The sequence below is a fragment of the Balaenoptera physalus genome (genome assembly GCF_965194825.1).
Source record: "Balaenoptera physalus genome assembly, chromosome: 16".
NCBI lineage: Eukaryota > Metazoa > Chordata > Mammalia > Artiodactyla > Balaenopteridae > Balaenoptera > Balaenoptera physalus.
In genome coordinates, this window is record NC_138898.1 from 69,094,545 (window position 1) to 69,114,556 (window position 20,012).

At 46.9% G+C, this 20,012-nt stretch overlaps 1 protein-coding gene across 3 annotated transcripts in view; it reads right to left on the minus strand.

Annotated features, from left to right (window-relative positions):
• SYT17 (synaptotagmin 17) overlaps nucleotides 1-20,012 on the minus strand; it is an 83,471-nt gene that overhangs the window by 36,117 nt on the left and 27,342 nt on the right. For all 3 annotated transcript variants that reach the window (XM_082432555.1, XM_082432556.1, XM_082432557.1), the window contains exon 6: nucleotides 417-537. In XM_082432555.1, the coding sequence (XP_082288681.1) occupies nucleotides 417-537 (121 nt within the window). The remainder of the gene's footprint in view (nucleotides 1-416; nucleotides 538-20,012) is intronic.

The window sequence follows — 20,012 nt, forward strand, 5'->3', positions numbered from 1 at the left end:
GGGCGTGTCCACTGCTCTCACAGATTAGAATGCATGGTCAGTGCACGCTACCGCCACCTGGAGCATGGTGTCTCCATTACATGCACAGCATCTGGAAAGGCAAGTAACTTCCTTGGGGCTGCATATGTATACAAAGAGGATCTAGATTTCAGTAGTTATCACACCTGGTCTCGGTCAAACCCCTGCTTCAAATGGAGTAACTGGAATGGTATCACTTACCTGCCTCATCCTAAGAAACAACCGATCGTTTATTTTTCCTCTTGAACTAACATCCTAGATCTGGATGCTACTTTACCCTCAAAGGGTCGTATTAATTAATAGTATCCAGGATGCAGAAAAAGAAAATCAGGTCCCTTGTGTCAAACAAACATAGATGGCTTGTTAAAGAAATGGGGGAAGGAGAGGCCACACAGTACCTGAACCTTGGCTCACATCTGTCTGAAGAAGTTGCTTGGCTCGAATGACATCAACGTTCAGTCTCCCAGCACTCGGGAGATAATTCAGTGACAGAAGCAGCTCCCCCAGTTCTACCTCATTCTGCGGAGGAAGGATATGGTCAGGAAGGTGCATTTTTTTGGTATTCTTTTTGTACCTATCATGCAGGAAACTGATTCTAGCAGCTCACAAATGGACTTCTGTGGGTGGATCAGCTGACAGTAAGTGCCTCTTTCTTTGACTTCTTTTAGCCTCTGTCCCCACTTATTTTCTTCCATCTATTTCAGAAAGTTTGTTCTGCTCTTAGAATGTTTCAGAGCAGCCACAATATAGTAAGAACAAAAGCATCAATAATGATAATAAATAAATGCTACATGTCGAGCTCTGTGCTAAGTACTTAACATGTAATTATTAGTTCAGTCTTCATAACGAGTCTGTGAGATATGAGTATTACATTTAATAGGAGAGGAAACTGAGGCTCAGAAACATGTCCAAGGCCACACACAACTAGAAAGTGGTAGTGCTGGCACTTGGAGCCAGGGAGGCTGATTCCAGATTCTCTGACCATCGTGCTGTTCTGCCTCCCTGCAGGGTAACACGGAGGAAGACTACCCTGCAGGGAAACCATCCAGGTGAGAAATCTGTTCTCAACCTGCAGGCTGAGTCCACCACAGAGCCCATGCTTCTCGCCTCACCAAGGCAAGCTCAGACTGTGACATCCCTTGTTAAAGAGTACCCATTCCTCTGCTGTCAACACCACCACACTCATGGGAAATTCACATACGCACCCAGTGCATGACTCCATACTTACAAAAGTACCTAGAAACAAGAGGCCTCCACCTCTCTATCCCTTTAAACACTTTTTTAACTGTAGAAAATTTCAACCATACACAAATTAAACACGCCAGTTCAATGAATCTCCATATACCCATCACCCAACTGTACCAATTATCAACATTTTGCTGAAGGATGTTTCATCTTGTCTTAGTCCATACAGGCTGCTATAATAACAAAATACCACAGACAGGGTAGCTTATAAACAACAGAAATTTATTTTTCACAGTTCTGGAGGCTGGGACATCAGGGTGCCTACATGGTCGGGTGAGGGCCCTCTTCAGGGTTGCGGACTTCTCCCTGTATCCTCAGCAGAGGGCTGGGAAGCTCTCTGGCGTTTTAGTAAGGGCACTAATCCCATTCAAGGGGGCTCCACCTTCATGACCTAATCACCCTCTCAAAGGCTCCACCTTCTAACACCATCATACTGGGTGTCAGGATTCCAACATGCAAATTTGCAGGTGGTGGGGAGGGGAGCACAAACATTCAGATCACAGCACATCTATACCCTGACTTGTGAAAAATTTTAGCTCAATATTTTAAACCAAGTCCCAGACATGATGTCATTTTATCTATATCTCTTTCAGAGTGCATTTCTAACAGATAAGGACATTAAAACAAATATTTTTAGTATGGGAAATTTCCAATCATATTCAAAAGAAGGCAGAAGAGTATAAGGAACCTGCTCATAGCCACCATCACTCAGCTTCAACAATTATCATCACATGGCCAATCTTGATTCACCTATCCCCTCGTTCAACTCCCTGTACTATTCTGAAGTAATTCCTGAACATCACATTATTTCATCTGTAATATTTTAGCATGTATCTCTAAAAGATCAGATTGATCTATCTGCCTATCTATCTATCCATCCATCCATCCATCCATCCATCCATTCTTCATCCACCAACCCACTCACACACCCATAATCTCTATCCCTTTTGGTGTCAGTCATTTGAGCAAATTAATGCCAAGTGGCAGCTCTAGAACAATGCTTCGTAGATACTCAATAAAGATTTGTTGACTAGATGAAGAGTCAAACCAAAAGATTTCTGAACCGAGTGACTTAGTCCCCAAACAAGAAACAACCTTGTAAATTAACTCAGAGGTTGCAGACTGGCAGCCTGTAGATGCGTTTTGTTTGGTTCACATCACGTTTAAACAGATAATCCCTTGCTAATAATTATAAAATTTAAGAATCAAGATTTTTCACACTAAAAAAAGTCTGGATTTCTTGTCTTTCTTCAAAAACAGTAAGGTCTGGCAAGGCTGGGCCCACATTCCCACCTGGCAACATCTGGCCACAATGCAGTGCCCTCTAGATGGGACCTGCCTCTTCACATCACTGGGTCCCCACCTGTCCTCCTTCACCCTTTAGGTTCCTGCTGCCCAGCTCTGGGCACATAAGCTTGCAGATTTTTCAAGAAAGAAACGGCCAACTCAAGTGTCCTGAGTAATCAAAGAAGTTCAGAGCCCTTTACGCATTTGCTAGGGGTTTCATTCTTGTTCTTTAAGGCCTGGAAGATGCCGCATCTTCAGAGCATGACCCTGAAGACATATTTGTCCTCAGGCAAGGAATGCTGTGAATTATGCTGGTGCCCAGGCCATGGAGAAGCCATTCATGTCCTGTGGACTTTTTGTTCCTCCCAGGTTTATAAGTCAGAGTGATGCCTTCCCTGCTTCTAAAACAAACCAGCATCTCCTATGATGATGTAGCTGTAAAGACAGGGATCAGGACTTGCAGTTCAGTCAGCTGCGCTGCATAAACAGGGCAAAAAATGGATTCAACCAATCTAGTCGTCGAGGGTAGTTTGTTTAGGGATGAGCTCAACTGAGGAACAATTTAGGATGGCAAGAAATTAGCCTACGTACACAGACCAGTGGTTCTCAACTGGGGACAATTTTGCCCCCAGGGGACATTTGCCAATGTCTGGAGACATTCTGGGTTGTCGCAACTGGGGTCAGGGATGCTCCTGGCACCCTTCCCTTCGTAGGATACCCAAATCTAGTGTAAGTCCCGGACCCCAAACAGAGAATGATCCAGCCCCAAATGGCAACAGTGCTGAGGTTGAGAAACCCTGGACAGACAAGAGAAAGGGGGGTAGATGTCTCTTTTGTGATAACAAGAAAAGAGTAAATATTCTTTAACCCAATAGTTCCATTCCCAGCAACTTACCCCACAGATATCCTCAGACATGTGTGTTGGGATGTGCACACACAAGGAGAATGAAGACAATATCATGGCTTCCACAGATTGCTTGTGGGCCTACTACGTGCCTGGACTGGGAATGGGATACGGTCCCTGCCTTTGTAGAACATACACTCTGGCAGTGAAGACAGACAGGAAACAGACTAAAAAAGTCATGAATGGGCTTCCCTGGTGGCGCAGTGGTTGAGAATCTGCCTGCCAATGCAGGAGACACGGGTTCGAGCCCTGGTCTGGGAAGATCCCACGTGCCGCGGAGCAACTAAGCCCGTGAGCCACAAGTACTGAGCCTGCGCGTCTGGAGCCTGTGCTGCGCAAGAAGAGAGGCTGCCATAGTGAGAGGCCCGCGCACCGCGATGAAGAGTGGCCCCCGCTTGCCGCAACTGGAGAAAGCCCTCGCACAGAAACGAAGACCCAACACAACCATAAATAAATAAATAAACAAATACTTAAAAAAAAAAAAAAAGTCATGAATGAGGTGATTTCAGATAATGTTGAGTACCAGGAAGAAACCTCCTGCAGGGTACGGGAGGTGAGGGGCCTTTCTGGGGCTATGGAAATGTTCTGTATCTTGATTGTGGTAGTGGTTACACAGGTGCATTTGCCCCCAAATCAATAAACTATATATTTAAAATGTATGTATTTATTGTATGTAAATTATACTTCGATAAAGTAGATTAAAAGGAAAGATCTAAAGTAAGCAAGTAGAGCAGAACATTAGCCCTTGTCAAGTCTGGGAGATGGGTACGTGGGTGCTTGTTTTATTGTTTTATGTTAGAAATATTTCATTTAAAAACACAAAATAAATATTAAAAAAGAAATCAAGAAAAGTTAGGCAAGAGAGTGGTGACCGATGGGGCACACGTGGGGACGGCCACGTGAGCCAGGGTGGTCGGAGGGCGAGGCCTCTCTGTGAGGTGAGCTTGGAGGCGGGGGACACGTCAGGCAGAGAGAACAGCAAGTGAAAAGAGGGAGAAACCAAGCCGGTGTGTTCAAGAACAGAGGGAAGGCCAGGGTGGCTGACGGTGAGAAGAGGTGGATTCTGGAAGGCTCCCCGGAGCCAGAGAAAGCTGCCCAGCGGCTGACCCACCCCCGGTTGCCAGTTCAAGAGATGGATGGAGAGAGAGGGGCCTGAGGCCAGCTCCTGAGCCCTCAGCGCCTAAGAGGCCCTCAAGCCCTCTCTAAGTGGAGAGTGCTTTCTGGAGTGGACAGCGCTAGAGAGCTGCTCTTTCCCTCCCCTGAGGCCATTGACTGAACCCTCAAGGAGGCAGCTTCCTGGTGTCATCACCTTTCTAAGAAGGTTGTTTGTCATCTAAAGGCTTCTTTTAGTCTTCCTTCCCTTAGTAGGATACAAGCTTCCTGTTCTCTCCCCGTGCTCCACCCCCAACACAAGCATATCAAGGTTTTCACGTTCTATTTTTCCAGGGAAGCCGTTCCATTGATCGAGCCACTCTTTCTGTCTTGGGAGTGATCAGTTTGCAAGACAGCTGTCTGGAATTTGGGGAACAGTTGGTAGAAATGGAAAAGAAGGCTAATTGAGCAATATCGAAGGGCTGATTCATTTAACAAACATTTATTCAACAGTTACTGGGGCCTGGGCCTGGAAAGTCATGAACATGGTAATTACAGCAAACCTTTATGGAGAAATCACCCTAGGCCAGGCACTGACCCTGGCAAGTTAAGCCTCAATCTCATTTCTTCCCCTCAATAGCCCTAGAAATTTCCATTTTACAGATGGAGCGATTCCAGCTCAGAGAAGCCAAGTGACTCAAGAAATCATAAAGAAGGACAGGATGCAAGCTCAGCCCCTGCATTAACTCTCACACCATGTTGCTGCCAATTAAAGCATAATCCCAGCCATCAACAAGTCAGTCTGTTGGGGAAGACTAGGGAAGGTATAAAAAAATAAAAATTCCAGGGGCCTCAGGCTCACTAGGATGGTTATTAAAAAAACAAACAGAAAATAACAAGTGTTGGCACAGATGTGGAGAAACTGGAATCCTGTACATTGCTGGTGGGCATGTAAAATGGTACAGCTGCTCTGCTGTAAACTCTAAACAGTTTGGCCATTCCATGAAAGGTTAAACATACAGATACCACATGATCCAGCAATTTCACTCCTAGGTATATACTCAAGAGAACAGAAATACGTGCACATGAATTTCACAGCTGCACTATTCACAGTAGCCAAAAGGTGGAAACAGCCCAAATGTCCATCAGTGGATGAATGGATGAACAAAATGTGGTCTATCCATACAAAGGAATATTATTCAGTCATAAAAAGGAATGAAGTACTGATACATGCAACAATGTTGTGTAGATGAACCTTAAAAACATGATGCTAGGTGAAAGAAGCCAGACACAAAACCACATCTTGTGTAATTCCATTCATGAGATATCCAGAATCGGTAAATCCATAGAGACAAAAAGCAGATTAGTGGCTGCCAGGATCTGGGAGGAGGGGGAAATGGGGAGTGACTGCTTAGTGGGTACAGAGTCTCCTTTGGAGTGATAGTAATGTCCTGGAAGTAGAAAGAGGTGATGGTCACACAACGTTGAGAATGTACTAAATGCCACTGAATTGTACACTTTCAAATGGTTAAATTGATGTTATGAGAATTTCACCTCAATTAAAAAAATGTCATAGGTCCTAACTGTTAATGAGCCATATGAACCAGACCTAGTGCAAGACTGAAGCACAACCCAGTCTTGGGAGGGGCATGATTAGGGAAGGCTTCACTCAGGATGCATTTGAGTTAATCCCTAACAGATAGATAGGATGTGTTAACTAAGGTGATCACGGTAGTCACTTCAAAATGTATACATCTATATATGTCACCACATTGTACCCCTTAAACTTACACAATGTTCTATATCAATTATATCTCAATAAAGCTAGAAAAAAGAAAGATAAGTAGGATTTTGTCCAGCAAATATTGCAGGGAGGCACACGCCACACCGATGGAACAGAATGAAGGAACCCCTCACTGCAGCCCTGGCACCTTTTGCTGCTCTGATCCTGAAGGTTCTTGATTTCTTAACATAAAGTCCCAAGTAACTCGCTACTAATAATAAAGTAGCCAAAGAGGGTTAATAATTTGGATTTCTAAAATAAATTAGTGAGGATTCTCCTTACAGATAATGTCTCTAGACATTGCCAAAGGTCCCCTCAGTGTAAAAGCGCCCAGCTGAGAACCACTTGTCTACCAGGATCTAAATAATCTGACCCCTGCTTACGTCTCAGACCTCATCCAGCTGCCACCTCTGCCTTCTCTCTATCCCTTGAAAACAGAAGACCGTTCCTACCCCAAGGCTTGCTGTTCCCTTAGCCTGGGAATCTCAACTCAAATGTCACCTCTTCTAGGCTTTCCATGACCACCCAGTGGACAAGAGCCCCCTGCCTCCATCACTTTCTATCACATCACCTTGTTTTATTTCTTTCATGGCACTTGCCCTTGTCGGATGTTTTCCTGTTCTCCATAAAGGCAAAGACAGTGTCCGTCTCTCCACCACTATATTCCGAGCACGTGGAAGAACTTCAATCCAGGGGCCACGAGAACAAGCTATGCGTCCCCAACATGGAGGCTTCCTGCACCACATCCTGGTCCGAGAGGGGTCGTCAGAACAGTGTCTGTCGCCTGTCCTACCCAACCTCCAGAGAATTGAAGCTGAGGTGGGAGAAAGGACCTGGGTGACTGGTGACACTTCTACCTTTTCCCGTTTCAAGACAATGTCACAAGTTGGCCTCATTTCCTTTTTAAGAGCCTGATGAGCTTCATTTGTTTGAATCACGTGGGGTGGGCTTGGGAGAACTGAAATAGACCGTCCGTAAATTACTCAAATGAATCCAGAAGCCACCGTGCCAGCCCCCCAGCAGCTGGCTTGTGCAACGCTGCTCCCCTCTCCACCCAGAGGCAAATCCTGTCTCTCTGCAGCCTCTGAACACAGCTAAGTTCTAATCAATAAAAAGGAAATCAAAGAAAACCATTTGGGACAAAAGGCACGTTCTGGGGAAAACAACAGCCCAGCTCTCCTCCTGACATACTTCCTCTGAAGTGCTTCTAATGGCACCCTGGCTCTTGCGCACCTAGCAGAGGGTTTCGGATGTGTGCACGTACTTTTAACGATGCCCAAACACAGCTGCTGTGAGCCCACCGTCTTTGTTCCCGTGGGTCAGGAGAAACCTTTTGTCTCTTAATCTACTGCACAAACAACATTAAAATAGGAATGGATTTTTTTAAAAAGCAAAATCCAACCACAATCCCGGCATGTTACACATTTCATCAAATGCTTTCTTTTCTCCACCGCCCCGCTTTCAGATTCTTTTCCAGTCCTTGTCAATAATCAAAACAATATTTGCATAGCTGCATTGACAGCACAGGTGAATTCCGAAATACCACCCCCGACCATTTTAAAACTTAAATAAACAGACACACACATTTTCCAAGTTATTACCTAGACATCACACGTATCATTTGTAATGTCTACTTAGAATATTCCATTAGGCTGAAATACTGCAATTTATTTTAACCATTTTCTTATTGCTAGGTACTTAGGTTATTTTTAATGGTCTAAAATAGGGCACTTTGGCACTTTTCTTCTTTTAGATTACATCCCTCTAATAAAACCCAGGGGTGAGATCACTGGGTCAAAGAATTTATTAAAACATATCAAAAATATCCAGATATTTTTCTGCCATTCAGTAATGAACTGCCAGACTGTTTGTGAAAAGGGCTGAACTAACCTCACAGCCACCAGGAGAGGGAGAGGACAGGAGTATCACCACCACATCACCAGCACTGGGTCTTAACACTTTGACAAATGGGTGTGGGATCAGTGTGGTTGCATTTCTTTGACTGAGTATCTAGCCATATATCAATTTAATTACATTTCCTCTTTTACGTGGAAACACTGACTTTCTGTGTGAGTTCAATGCCCCTCCTCGATATATGCCCATGTTGTGGTCAACAACATACACTTCGCACTGGATTCTGTTTGTCTGTTACTGTCAGGCTTTCTAATTATTGCTGCCCAGTGGATATCTTACTATGGATTTAGTTTGTATTTCCCTGATTGCTAAAAGGACTGAGCATCAGCTATTCATTTTTCTCTCTTCTATGAAAACCCTGTTCATTTCTTTTGGCCTTTTTTTTTTTTTTTTTTAAAGAAAACTAGGTGTCTCTCTTTTATTTATTTAGTTAGTTAGTTAGTTAGTTAGTTATTTGGTTGCACCGGGTCTCTCAGTTGCGGCAGGTGGGCTCCTTAGTTGCGGCATGCGAACTCTCAGTTGTGGCAAGCACGTGGAATCTAGTTCCCTGACCAGGGATCGAACCCGGGCCCCCTGCATTGGAAGCGTGGTGTCTTAACCACTGGGCCACCAGGGAAGTCCCTTTTGGCCCATTTTTCTATCGGGCATCTACTGATTTATAAGAAGGCCTTTAAATATTATGGCTATGAAATTACTCACTAGTTATACGTTATGGGTTGAATTGTGCCCTTCCCCAAATTCGTATGTTTAAGTCCCATTCCTGAGTGCCTAAGAATGTGACATTATTTGAAAATAGGGTTGTTGCAGATGTAATTAGTTAAGATGAGGTCATAGTGGAGTAGGGTGGGCCTTTAATCCAATTAGAGGGAGAAATTTGGACACTGACATGCACACGAGGAGAACGCCATGTGAAGATTGGAGTCAGGCTGCCACAAGCCAAGGAACTACCAGAAGCCAGGAGAGAGGCCTGGAGTAGACCCTTCCTAGAACCTTCAGAGGAAGTGTGGCCCTGTCAACATCGGGATCTCCAGAACTGTGCAACAGTAAATTGCTGTTGTTTAAGCCAGTTTGTGGCACTTTGTTACAACAGCCCTAGCAAACTAATACATGTGTATAGTTTTCCCAGTCTGTGGCTTGTTTTTACATTTTTTTTTTACCATGTTTTCTGATGAGCAGAAGTTTATAGTTTTAAAGTGGTAGAATGCATTTATCTTTTTCCTCTATGGTTCATGCTTTATGACTTTTTCAGAAATGCTTTGCCATTCTTAGGTCATAAAGATATTCTCCTTTTTTTTCCTTCTAAAACTTAAAGTTTGGCTTTTCAAAAAGTCCTTGGACCATCTGGACTTGGTTTTGGTGTATGGTGTGAGGTAAGGCTCTGTTTTCATTTCTGAGGTAGTGACCCTCTTTTCTCCTATCTTTCTGCCCATGAGGCTGTCAAGGGTAGTGATTTTACGTTACCTCCGTCCATCTCCCCAGGTATAGAACAGACTCTGGGTGAATGCTGGCCAAGAGAAACGTTTGTTTATACCCTGTGTATGAAGCTAAACCTTCCAGGGAAGATGGGAGAGAGGCTCAATCTTTTGATGTCTGAGAGTTTATGTCTAGCGCTCAATGGCTGTCCAAATTAGATCAACCTACTTCAGATCCACTCAAGCATCTTGAAAGAGTGAGATACAGACTCTATTCTAAATTGGGCCCCCAGTGAGATCTTGTAGCAAAGACAGCTGTTCTAGCAGAGATGCCGCCACAATATGCAACACTATCAACCCAAGCCTGAATGGCAGACATGAAGCCCTGTCTCCAGCTACCCAGTGTCCATAATGAAGGACCAACAGTGGACAGTTAGGGAGATCCCCCTTTATTAGAAGCAGCAGCAGCAGCATCCAGGATGGGCCAGGGCACTTGCAGGGAAGTGGCTGGGAGAAGCTCTGCCAGCCAAGGGAGGGCTTTCGAGTCAGCAGGGTCCAGCCCTGGACCCTTCTTTCGTCTGCTCATCCCACTTCTGCACAGAAAGCCCCCCTCTGCTTCTCTGTGTCTTAGGCACCTAATTAGACCACCCCTTACCCATCCATCCAGTCCGCAGATATTTATAGAGTGTCTACCACATGTCAGGCACAGGGCTAGCATACAGTAGGTGCTCAATAATTATCTGTTGACTGGGCAGTCATGCTAGACACAAAGGACACAGCAGTAAGCAAGACGGTCAAGGTCGCTGTAATGCAGTTCCTGATAGTCAACATTATTTAATGAATTATTATGCAGAACTAATTAATAATGAGATGATTTAATTAGCACTGTGGTGTGTGCTATGAAGAATAACAGGGTGCTGTGGCAACCGACTTTCCTAAGACTCCCCTGCAGAAGTAGGAACAGGAGTTAGAGGGCCAAGGAGTTAGAGGTCCAAGGAGCAGGTCCACTGAACAGCGGAAAAGGCCTATATGGACAAGTAAAGGGGGAGGGGCTGGGGTAGGGCAAGGTGCAGAGCTGAGGCTGGGGGAGAAAGCAGGGCAGCTCATGCCTTGCAGCCAGGTAAGGAGTTTCGACTTATCCTGAGGAATAGGGAGCCACAGAAGGCTTTAGACAGAATCACCTAATTCGACGTGCATTTTTAAAAGATCTCTCTGGCTGCACCTCCTTCCTCTTCTGATGGAAGCTGTCTCTCCTTCTGACTCCCTCTTCCACTCATGTTGTAATTATTCACTTCTCTGCACCTCTTGTAACAAACTCTTTTATGAGGCTATTTTACCTTTCATGTACTATCATTTCTCCGGGGCAGGGCTGCACCTTCTATGTTCGCCCTTACCTCTCTTTCCCACCCCAGTATTTGGAGGTAGGGTGGTTGGTATGCATTGAATTGTGTCCCTCAAAAAGATCATGGAACCAAATCTCCCTCAAGGCCTCCAGAAGGAACCCGACCCTGCCGACACCTTGATTTTGGACTTCCAGCCTCCAGAACTGGGAGAGAACACTTTCCTGTTGTTTTAAGCCACCCGATCTGTTGTCACTTGTTACAGCAGCCATAGGAAACTGATAACAGTGGTGGTATAAGGAGGACTGAGTCACAGCCCTACAACCCAATGCCAGCTCCACCACATACTCACTGTGTGGCCTTGGACATGCTGCTGAACCCCTCTGAGCCTCTTTTCCTCTCCTCCTGGGGAAAACGGGGGGCATAATAGACACCCCACGAAGTTCTAGTGGAGACCAGCTCTTCTTGCAGTTCTGTCACCACGCATGACAGGGTTCTCACCTACCTTCCCTCTCCCTCTAGCTTCTGTTTCCTGGTCTTCATAGTTCCTCATCCTTCTCCCCTGCTCTTAAATGCAGTTTTCCCCAGAATTCAACTCATGGTCACCTTTTCTTCTCACATTATACAGTGTTTCTTGGTAAATGCTGTCGATGCCTAGGGTTTCAACTATCTTATTTTCTGTGTGTCCCAAACATGCTGATTTCTTTCGAGTTCTAGTCCTGCCTAAACCTTATATGTTTTCTTTCCTCCTTCTCCTTTCCTTTCTTCCTTACTTGCTTCTCTTCCATAAATATTTTTATTGAACATCTATTATGTACCAGGCACTGGAGGACCAGCAGTGAACAAGACAGAAAAACATCCCCATCCCCTTGATCTTCACATTGTAGTGGAAGGAAGAGATAATAAAGAAATCAGTTTGCAAAGTCTGCTAGTGGTAAGTACTGTGAAGAAAAATAAAGCTGCCTAAGGGGATAGAAAGTGATGGGGCTGCTCTTAAAGAGGGAAGTCAAGGAAGGCTTCTCTGAGATGGTGACATTGAGGGCAGACCTAAATGAAGAAAGGAGGGAGCCATGCAGGTATCTGGAGGGAGAGCATTCCAGGCAGAGACAGCAAGTGCAAAGGCCCTGAGGCAGGCCCATGCTTGGTGTGTTTGAGAAACCCAACAAAGTTGGTATGGCTGGAGCAGAGTGAGGGAGGCCACCAACAGGGAAAAACAGGTTGGAGGGAGAAGGGATTGGGCCTTGTTTAGATTTTCATCTTGAATGAGATGGGAAACCACTGGAAAGTTGGAAGCAGGAGAAAGACCTGAGCCAATATTCATTTTACTAGATTCCCTGGCTGCCGTGTTGAGAATATATTGAGGTAGGCAAACGGACGAAGCAGGGAGACCCATAGGAGAGTTACGATAATCCAGGTGAGAGGTGAAGGTGGCCTGGACCACACAGTCGGAGTGGAGGAAACTGGAAGTGGTTGGTAGGGCTGGCATGGTTTGCTGATGGTTGAAGGATAAGACTCCTAGGTTTAGGGGTAAATGCTGATACCACGGATGGATATGGAGTACATGTGTGGAGGGAAAAATCTGGGGAGAAATCAACAGTTCAGTGTTGAACGTATCGTGAGTGAGGTGTCGGCCAGCCATGAGGCAGGGGACAGGCCTAGGCTTACAAAGTTCCATGTTTCCATAGCTGCCCTCATCGGAAGCATCCCTGGGGGATTGACGGGGCCTCCCCAAACCTACTTGATCAGATTCTCCATAGGAGGGGCCTGGGAATTCGTATTTTAAACAAGTGCCCCAGAAAAACTGATAACACAGGTGTTTCAAGTGATGGGATGGGACACAATCGCTTAGGGAGTTTAACTTTAGTCCACGGGAAATCTCCACGTGGATGTGCCACGGCCATCCTCAACCCCGGCATCCCCAAATGAACTATCCATCACCACCCCCACTCATCCCCACCTGTTCCTCACTGCCCAGCTCCCCCAGCCAGCAAGCCCCTCAAACTGAACAAGATCCTGAGGCCTCCTTCACCCTCGTCCCCTGTGTCACTTCCAACAACTGAACATCCTCAACTCCGAGCCCACCCCTGCCCTCAGTCACAGCAGGACGCCTCGCCCACTAGTTACAGGCCAACCGCCTCTGCTCTCACACTTCTCTCAGCCAGTGCTTCTCAACCAGGCTATGTGCCCCCAGGGGACATTTGGCAGTGCCTGCAGACAGTTTTGGTTGTCACAACTGGGGTAGGAGGTGCTACTGGCATCTAGTGGGTAGAGACTAGAGATGCTGTTAATACTACTCAGTCCCGCCTAAAAGAGAATGATCTGGCCCAAGATCAGTAGTGTTGAGAGTGAGCTCTAACCTATCCGGTCTAAACACCCCAGAGGATTAGCCGAAAATGCAACCCTGGCCAGGTGTCTCTGCTACTTGTCATCTTTCAGTGGCTCCTGCCCCCATGCGCCCCTCAGGATAAACGCCATCTATGAGGTTCTTCACTCCCCAGCTTCAGTTTCCCTCCATCTCATGCTGTGAAATTCCTTGTAGGGTCCGACTATGTGCCAGGCAAACGGAACATCCCAGACCACCCAACCTCCCTCCATGCTCCCACCCCACCCCCAAGTGGGGACAGGGGCCCCTCCCACAGGCCTCAGACTCTCAGAGGAAATGCTACCAACAGGTCATTCATTCCACAAACAGAAGCTCTGCTCTGAGCCAGGTGCTGGCACAGCACTGGGCATAGAGCAGTGAACGTGTCCCCCAGGAACCTCAGCCCAGGGAGGCACCAGCGCAGAGCACAACTTAGGACACTGGGTTCTAACTGTCTAGACCTTCTGTCTAGACTGAGAGTCTGCACTAGAGCTGGCCCATGGGAAACCCTGCTAACATGTTCGCTAAATAAATGAACAACCGCAGTAGAAAATATTGACTGAATACTTCTGTACCACACGTGGGGTGGAGCGTGTGGCATGTATTATCTCATTCAGTTCTCAAAAGAACCCGTTGATAACCATAATGATGCCGATGATGATGATGGTGATTGTTGATGTTGATGATGACGACGACCAACACGACTGAGAACACACCATGTGCCAGGCCCCGAGTTCCGCGCCCTTTCCTTTATTTTCCCATTTAATCTTTACTACAGCCCTCTGGGAGAGGGACTGTTATTATCCTCATTGCACATATGAGTAAACTGAGACACTGGGAGGTTAAGACTTGTGCCTGACCTTACACAGTGAGCAGGGAGCAGAGCCAGGGTGTGATACAATGAGAGATACGTATTTGGTTTTTGTCCCCAGTTCCTGGCATACATCTCCTAAAACTCTTGGGATCTCTGAAGTGATGAGTATCTTCTGTATGCTAATAAGATAACTGATTTAGGCTGGGGGTCCCAAAATAGCTTCAGGATGGAGGCTGGTCACCAGAAAGACCAAGGCAAGATTAGAAGGTTGGAACTCTCAGCCGCAACCCCCATCGTCTGGGAAGGGGAGAGGGTTTATAACAGGGTTTAGAGAGCTTCTGAGTTGGTGAACACACTGAGGTACCGGGAACATGGTACCCCTGGAGAGGGCATGGACGCTCTCCCCCCTCAACACACCCAATACCTCGCCTTAAGCATCTCTTCCATTTGGCCATTCTGAGTTGTATTCTTTATAATAAACTGATAATAGTAAGTGCCTTCCTGAGTTTTGTGAGCCATTTTAGCAAATTATGGAACCTCAGGAAGAGGTCGTGAGGACCCCTGATTTACAGCTGGGTGGGTCAGAAGTATGGTTGACAACCTGGGACTTGCACTGGGCATCTGAAGTGGGGGCAGTCTTATGGGACTGAGCCCTTAACCTGTGGGGTCTGAGCTAACTCCAAGCAGTTAGTATCAGAATCGAACAGACTTGCAGGACTCCCAGTTGGTGTCTAGAGAAATGGAGAATTTGCTGGTGGAGAAAAAAACCCACACATTTGGTGTCAGAAGTGTTAGGAGTAAAAGCAGTTTACTGCGTATGAACCTAAGGAGGCTGGCTCCAGACTGTGCCTTCTTGACAACTATGCTCTTGGGCTTTTATCCCCATATCCCCCACTGAAAACTAAGGCTCAGAAGAGTCAAGTAACTTTCCCAAGGTCACACAGCAAGTGGTCCCTATGACAACACTAGTGCCCTAAGTGCTCAGTAAATGTTTATTGAATAGATGAAGGCATACTTACACTTGGTCAAGTCTGGATCAGAACTCAGGTCTGTCAGATGTAAGTCTAATACATCTATTGATGGAAGGAAGGAAGGGAAGAAAGAAGGGAGGAAGGGAGGAAGGAAGGGAAGAAGGGAAGAAAGAAGGAAGGAAGGGAGGGAGGGAGGGAGGAAGGAAGGAAGGAAGGAAGGAGGAAGGAAGGAAGGAAAGAAAGAAAGAAAGGAAGAAAGGAAGGAAGGAACGAAAAAAGGAGGGAGGGAGGGAGGGAGGAAGGAAGGAAGGAAGGAAGAAAGGTAAGGGCATTTCCTTTCTTACACCTGCTGCCCTTAAAAGCCCTCACTTATGAAAATCCACACTTTCTCTCAGTCTTAGGTTTTGGAGGGGCCCTATAGGATGCATCTGTTATTTCTGTCTATTTAGCATCCCTCTCACTTATCAAAACCTCTTTGGCTGTGGTTTGGGTGGGGCTAACCCCGGGCATTTGACACCCGCCCACCCCCCACTAGAGTAACTCCTCCTCTCGCTGGTCATGTGACCAAACCGCCCAATCAGAGTCCTTCCCCATGGGGGATGCGGAAGATCCAACTCTAAGATGGTCCCCAAGACTGGTGCACACACCACCCCCAGTTTACCCTCCCTGAACAATCAATCCCCTCCCCTTGAGTGGGTGGGACCTGTGTAGAGGATCCGACATCACTCTCATGATTTGGTTACATTAATGAAAACGTAAAGGGAGTCTGCAGATGTAATTAAGTCCCTCATCAGTTACTCTGAGCTCACCAGAAGGGAGATCATCCTGGGTGGGCCTGGCCTCAGCAGGCGAGCCATTTAAAAGAGGATTTCAAAGTCAGAGATAAGGAGCACCAGCAAACACTCTCCGGTTCAGGTTCAAGCTGACCCTGAAGAAGCTGCCATCTGTAGAGAAAGCCGCAAGGCAGGAACTGCAGGAGGCCGCTAGGAGCTGAGGGCTCAGTCTACAACCACACAAAACCGAATTCTGCCGATAGCCAGGGAGTCTGAACGAGGACGCCAAGCCTCAGATGAGATCAAAGTCCCAGCCAACACCTTGATTTTAACTTGGTGGGGCTCTGAGCACCCAGCTCGGCCGTACCTGGAAAGCGTGAGATAATGAAGGGGTGTTGTTTTAAGCTGCTAAATTTGTGATCGTTACGGAGCAATAGAAAGTGAATACAGGGTGCCAGGCTGTGAGCTGGCTGGTGGCTGTCTGATGATAGAGGCTATCTGAGGGATGGAGAAAGAGAGAAAGGTGGCCCTGAGAACAAGGCTCGAGCCTCTGGATCCAGCTGTGCCTGAAGCTTGGGAAACTCCAGGGGTTCTTAGTTCCCTGAGCCAGAATCTCTCCTCCCATCTCCTATAAAGGAAGCCTGAGTTGGGGTTGTGTCCCTGGTGGCCCAAAGGGTCCCGACACACTTCACAAATGTCACAGGAGGCAAGTCCCAGCCCCCATTCCCGCCAGAAGATGAGGGGCGGCCGGCCTCTCCGTGCTGCAGATAAGCAGTCTCTGTTAGCGCTCTGTTGCCACACAGAAACCAACTTCCTCTATCACACAAGCTTGAAGTGCAGGTAGTGTAGTCACCTGGACCATCCAGGGGTGGCCGGGGCCTCAGTAGGGCCTGGTGCTGAAGGGGACCTCTGCCATGGGCCTTGAGAACGTGTGAGGGACCATCGAGAGAGCCCTGGATGGTGGGGAGTTGGAGCTATTCCCCAGCGATTTCCCCCACTAGGATGTACAGCCTTTCTTCCAGATGTGTCTGCAAGCTGATCTGACCTTCAGCCTCCGTGCACCGACCTGTCTGCCTAGTTTAATTCCTGTGCCAGTTCAAAGGGGCACCAGAGCCAAGGAAGCTGGCAGAGTCACCAGTGTGGGCAGAAACACTTTAGGAACTAAATCCTCCATCTCATCTCTCCCTCTCTCCTTTCCCCCAGCACTGGGATTACACACATCCTGAGGCCAAAGCCAACTGAAGTAACTGTCCAGATCAAACAGGGCCACGCCTTCTGGGGGTGACTGACAGCACCTGCCCAAGACACCCAGCCCAAGGTGCGGGCCCACTGGATTCCCTGTGTCCTGGAAATCTGAAACTGGAATGGAGAGAGAGAAAGAAAGCAACCCCACGTCCTTGGATCCAAGTCAATCCATCTTCTCGTTCTAATGCTGTGCTGTCAGAACAGACACCACCAGCCTCCTGTGGCCACTGAGCACCTGAACGATGGCTACTCCGACCTGAGCTGTGCTGTAAGCATGAAATAGACAATGGAGGCCACGATCTAGCGTGGAAAGAAGATGTAAAATTTCACATAAAAAAAAAATTTCACACGAATAATTTCTGATGATTACACATGGAAATAACATTTCAGTTATATTAGATTAAATAAAATAGTACAGAATAAATTTCATCTGGTTCTTCTTAGTTTTTTTAAATGTGGCCACTAGGCGATTTCAGATGACATAAGTGGCTCACGTTATACTTCTGCTGGACAGTGCCGCTCTAGAAAGAAGTTTGTGGAGATCTGCTGCAAAGGATCCCAGAGCTGCCTGGGAGCCTTCAGGGTTCAATTCTTCCCTTGCTTTTATGAACTACCCCACTACCCTTTCTATACTGCCCTCTTTTTCTCCCAGAGAGCCTGGTATGAAGCCTGGCTCTGCCATTTACTGTGTGACCTTGGGCAGGTTCGCTAACTCCCTGACGTCCGTTTTCTCATCTGTACAATAGGGACAGTAAGAGCACGTGTCATATATAATTGATGAAAGAATTAAATGGGTTAATATATGGGAAGGGCTTAGAGCCCAGCATTTAGTAAGTGGATCTATTATTTTATTTATCATTTCCCTTAAGGTGGCCACAGTCAGATTTGCTGCTGCTTGAAACGAACAGACCGTTCTCCTTTGGTCCCACTGATTTTCACCTTGTATCATAGTTACTGATGGCCCTGACTTGTTTCTCAGAGGCACTTCCAGGTCATGAGGAAGTACTGAGCTCCAGAGTCACCTAAGTTCAAATCCCGGCTCCAACATTTATTCCTTGAACACCGAGGCAAGTCACTCATCGACTTGAACCTCAGTTTACTCCTGTGTAAAATGATCACTGTACCTCACAGGCTCGTGTGATTCAACGGGATCATGTATGGAAAACGCTTCATGCAGTGTTAGGAAACAGGGAGCACTGACAAATGCTTACTATTGTTATACAGTCGTTCCTTGGTATCTGCAAGGGACTGGTTCCAGGACCCCCTCAGATACCAGAATCCACGGATGCTCAAGTCCCTTATACAAAATGGTGCAGTACAGTTGGTCTTCTGTTCCGCATCCACAGATTCAACCAACTGGATCTGGATTCAGAACTCCTGTATATGGAGGGCCGACTGTATTACAATGAGAATCTTAAAGGAAGGGATCAGGTCTCACTCGTGTTGGTAGCCCCAGAACCTGCCCTCTGCGTGTGCTCAAGCCATCGGGACAGCCCGCGGAAATTTTCAACCTCTCCCTCTTTGAAGAGAGCCCCAGCATCCTCTCTGGGGTGCACCGCCAGATGCCTGGACCACCCAGCCTGCCAGCCACTCAGAGTGACAGCCTCACCTTCTCAACCCCAGCTGGAGTGGATGAATGGCTCGGCTGGCAAATGTTGCTTTCATCTCCTTGGTCAAACTCAGTCGCACTCCCTCGGCTGGGAAGATTTTACTGCAATCATCATGGTAACGATTGACAGTGACATTTACTCAGTGCTTACCAGCAGTAAGCGCACGTCAACTGAGGCCCTGCCACGTGCAGGGCCTGTGTGAACAGCACAGGCGTTATCACATCCCACCCTAACCCCAACCTTTGAGGTCAGGGTTGCTATTCCTGCCATCTTCCAAAGAAGGAAGATGAACCTCAACGAGCCAGGGTGGTGGCCAAGAGCAGATGCTGGGATTTTTTTTTTTTTTTTTAAATTTATTTATTTATTTTATTTGGCTGTGTTGGGTCTTCGTCTCTGTGCGAGGGCTTTCTCCAGTTGCGGCAAGTGGGGGCCACTCTTCATCGCGGTGTGCGGGCCTCTCACTGTCGCGGCCTCTCCTGTTGCGGAGCACAAGCTCCAGACGCGCATGCTCAGCAGTTGTGGCGCACGGGCCTAGTTGCTCCACGGCATGTGGGATCTTCCCAGACCAGGGCTCGAACCCATGTCCCCTGCATTGGCAGGCAGACTCTCAACCACTGCGCCACCAGGGAAGCCCAGATGCTGGGATTTGAATGGAGCCTCCTTCCTTCACTGACTGCATGGCCTTGGGCAAGTTACTCAAATTTTCTGTCTCACTTTCTTTAACTGTAAAATGGGGAGAATGATAGTCCCTGGTGGTTTTCTAACTTACACGGAAAGCCCCAGAACAGTACCAGGTCTATGGGAAGCACTCAGGAAGAGTCAGCAATTTCCATGATTACCAGTGACCTTGAGTAACTGCCCAAGGTCACACCGCTGGAAGTGGCTGGACTGACTCTGGCCTGAAGATTTTGGGACTGCTGGGTCGTGCTCTTGACCACGACATGGCACCACTGTACACACGTGTCAGGCTCTGTGCTTTGAACCTCACATGAACTGCCCATGAAAACCCTCTGAAGTGTTGCTATGATCAGTGGTGTGCTGGTAAATGTTTCATTGAATGAAATTCATTCAATTTCATACACAGTGGCTGATTTTCAATCTGCCAGTGTGAAGTCAGCGGGTTTGTGAAATTCCTGAAAATAACAATTGACTCTACAGGCCAGTTCAAGCTGGTTCCAGCACACCACATGATTCCCATTTTTTAGACAAAGAAACTGAGGCTTAGAAATGATAAAGTTAACT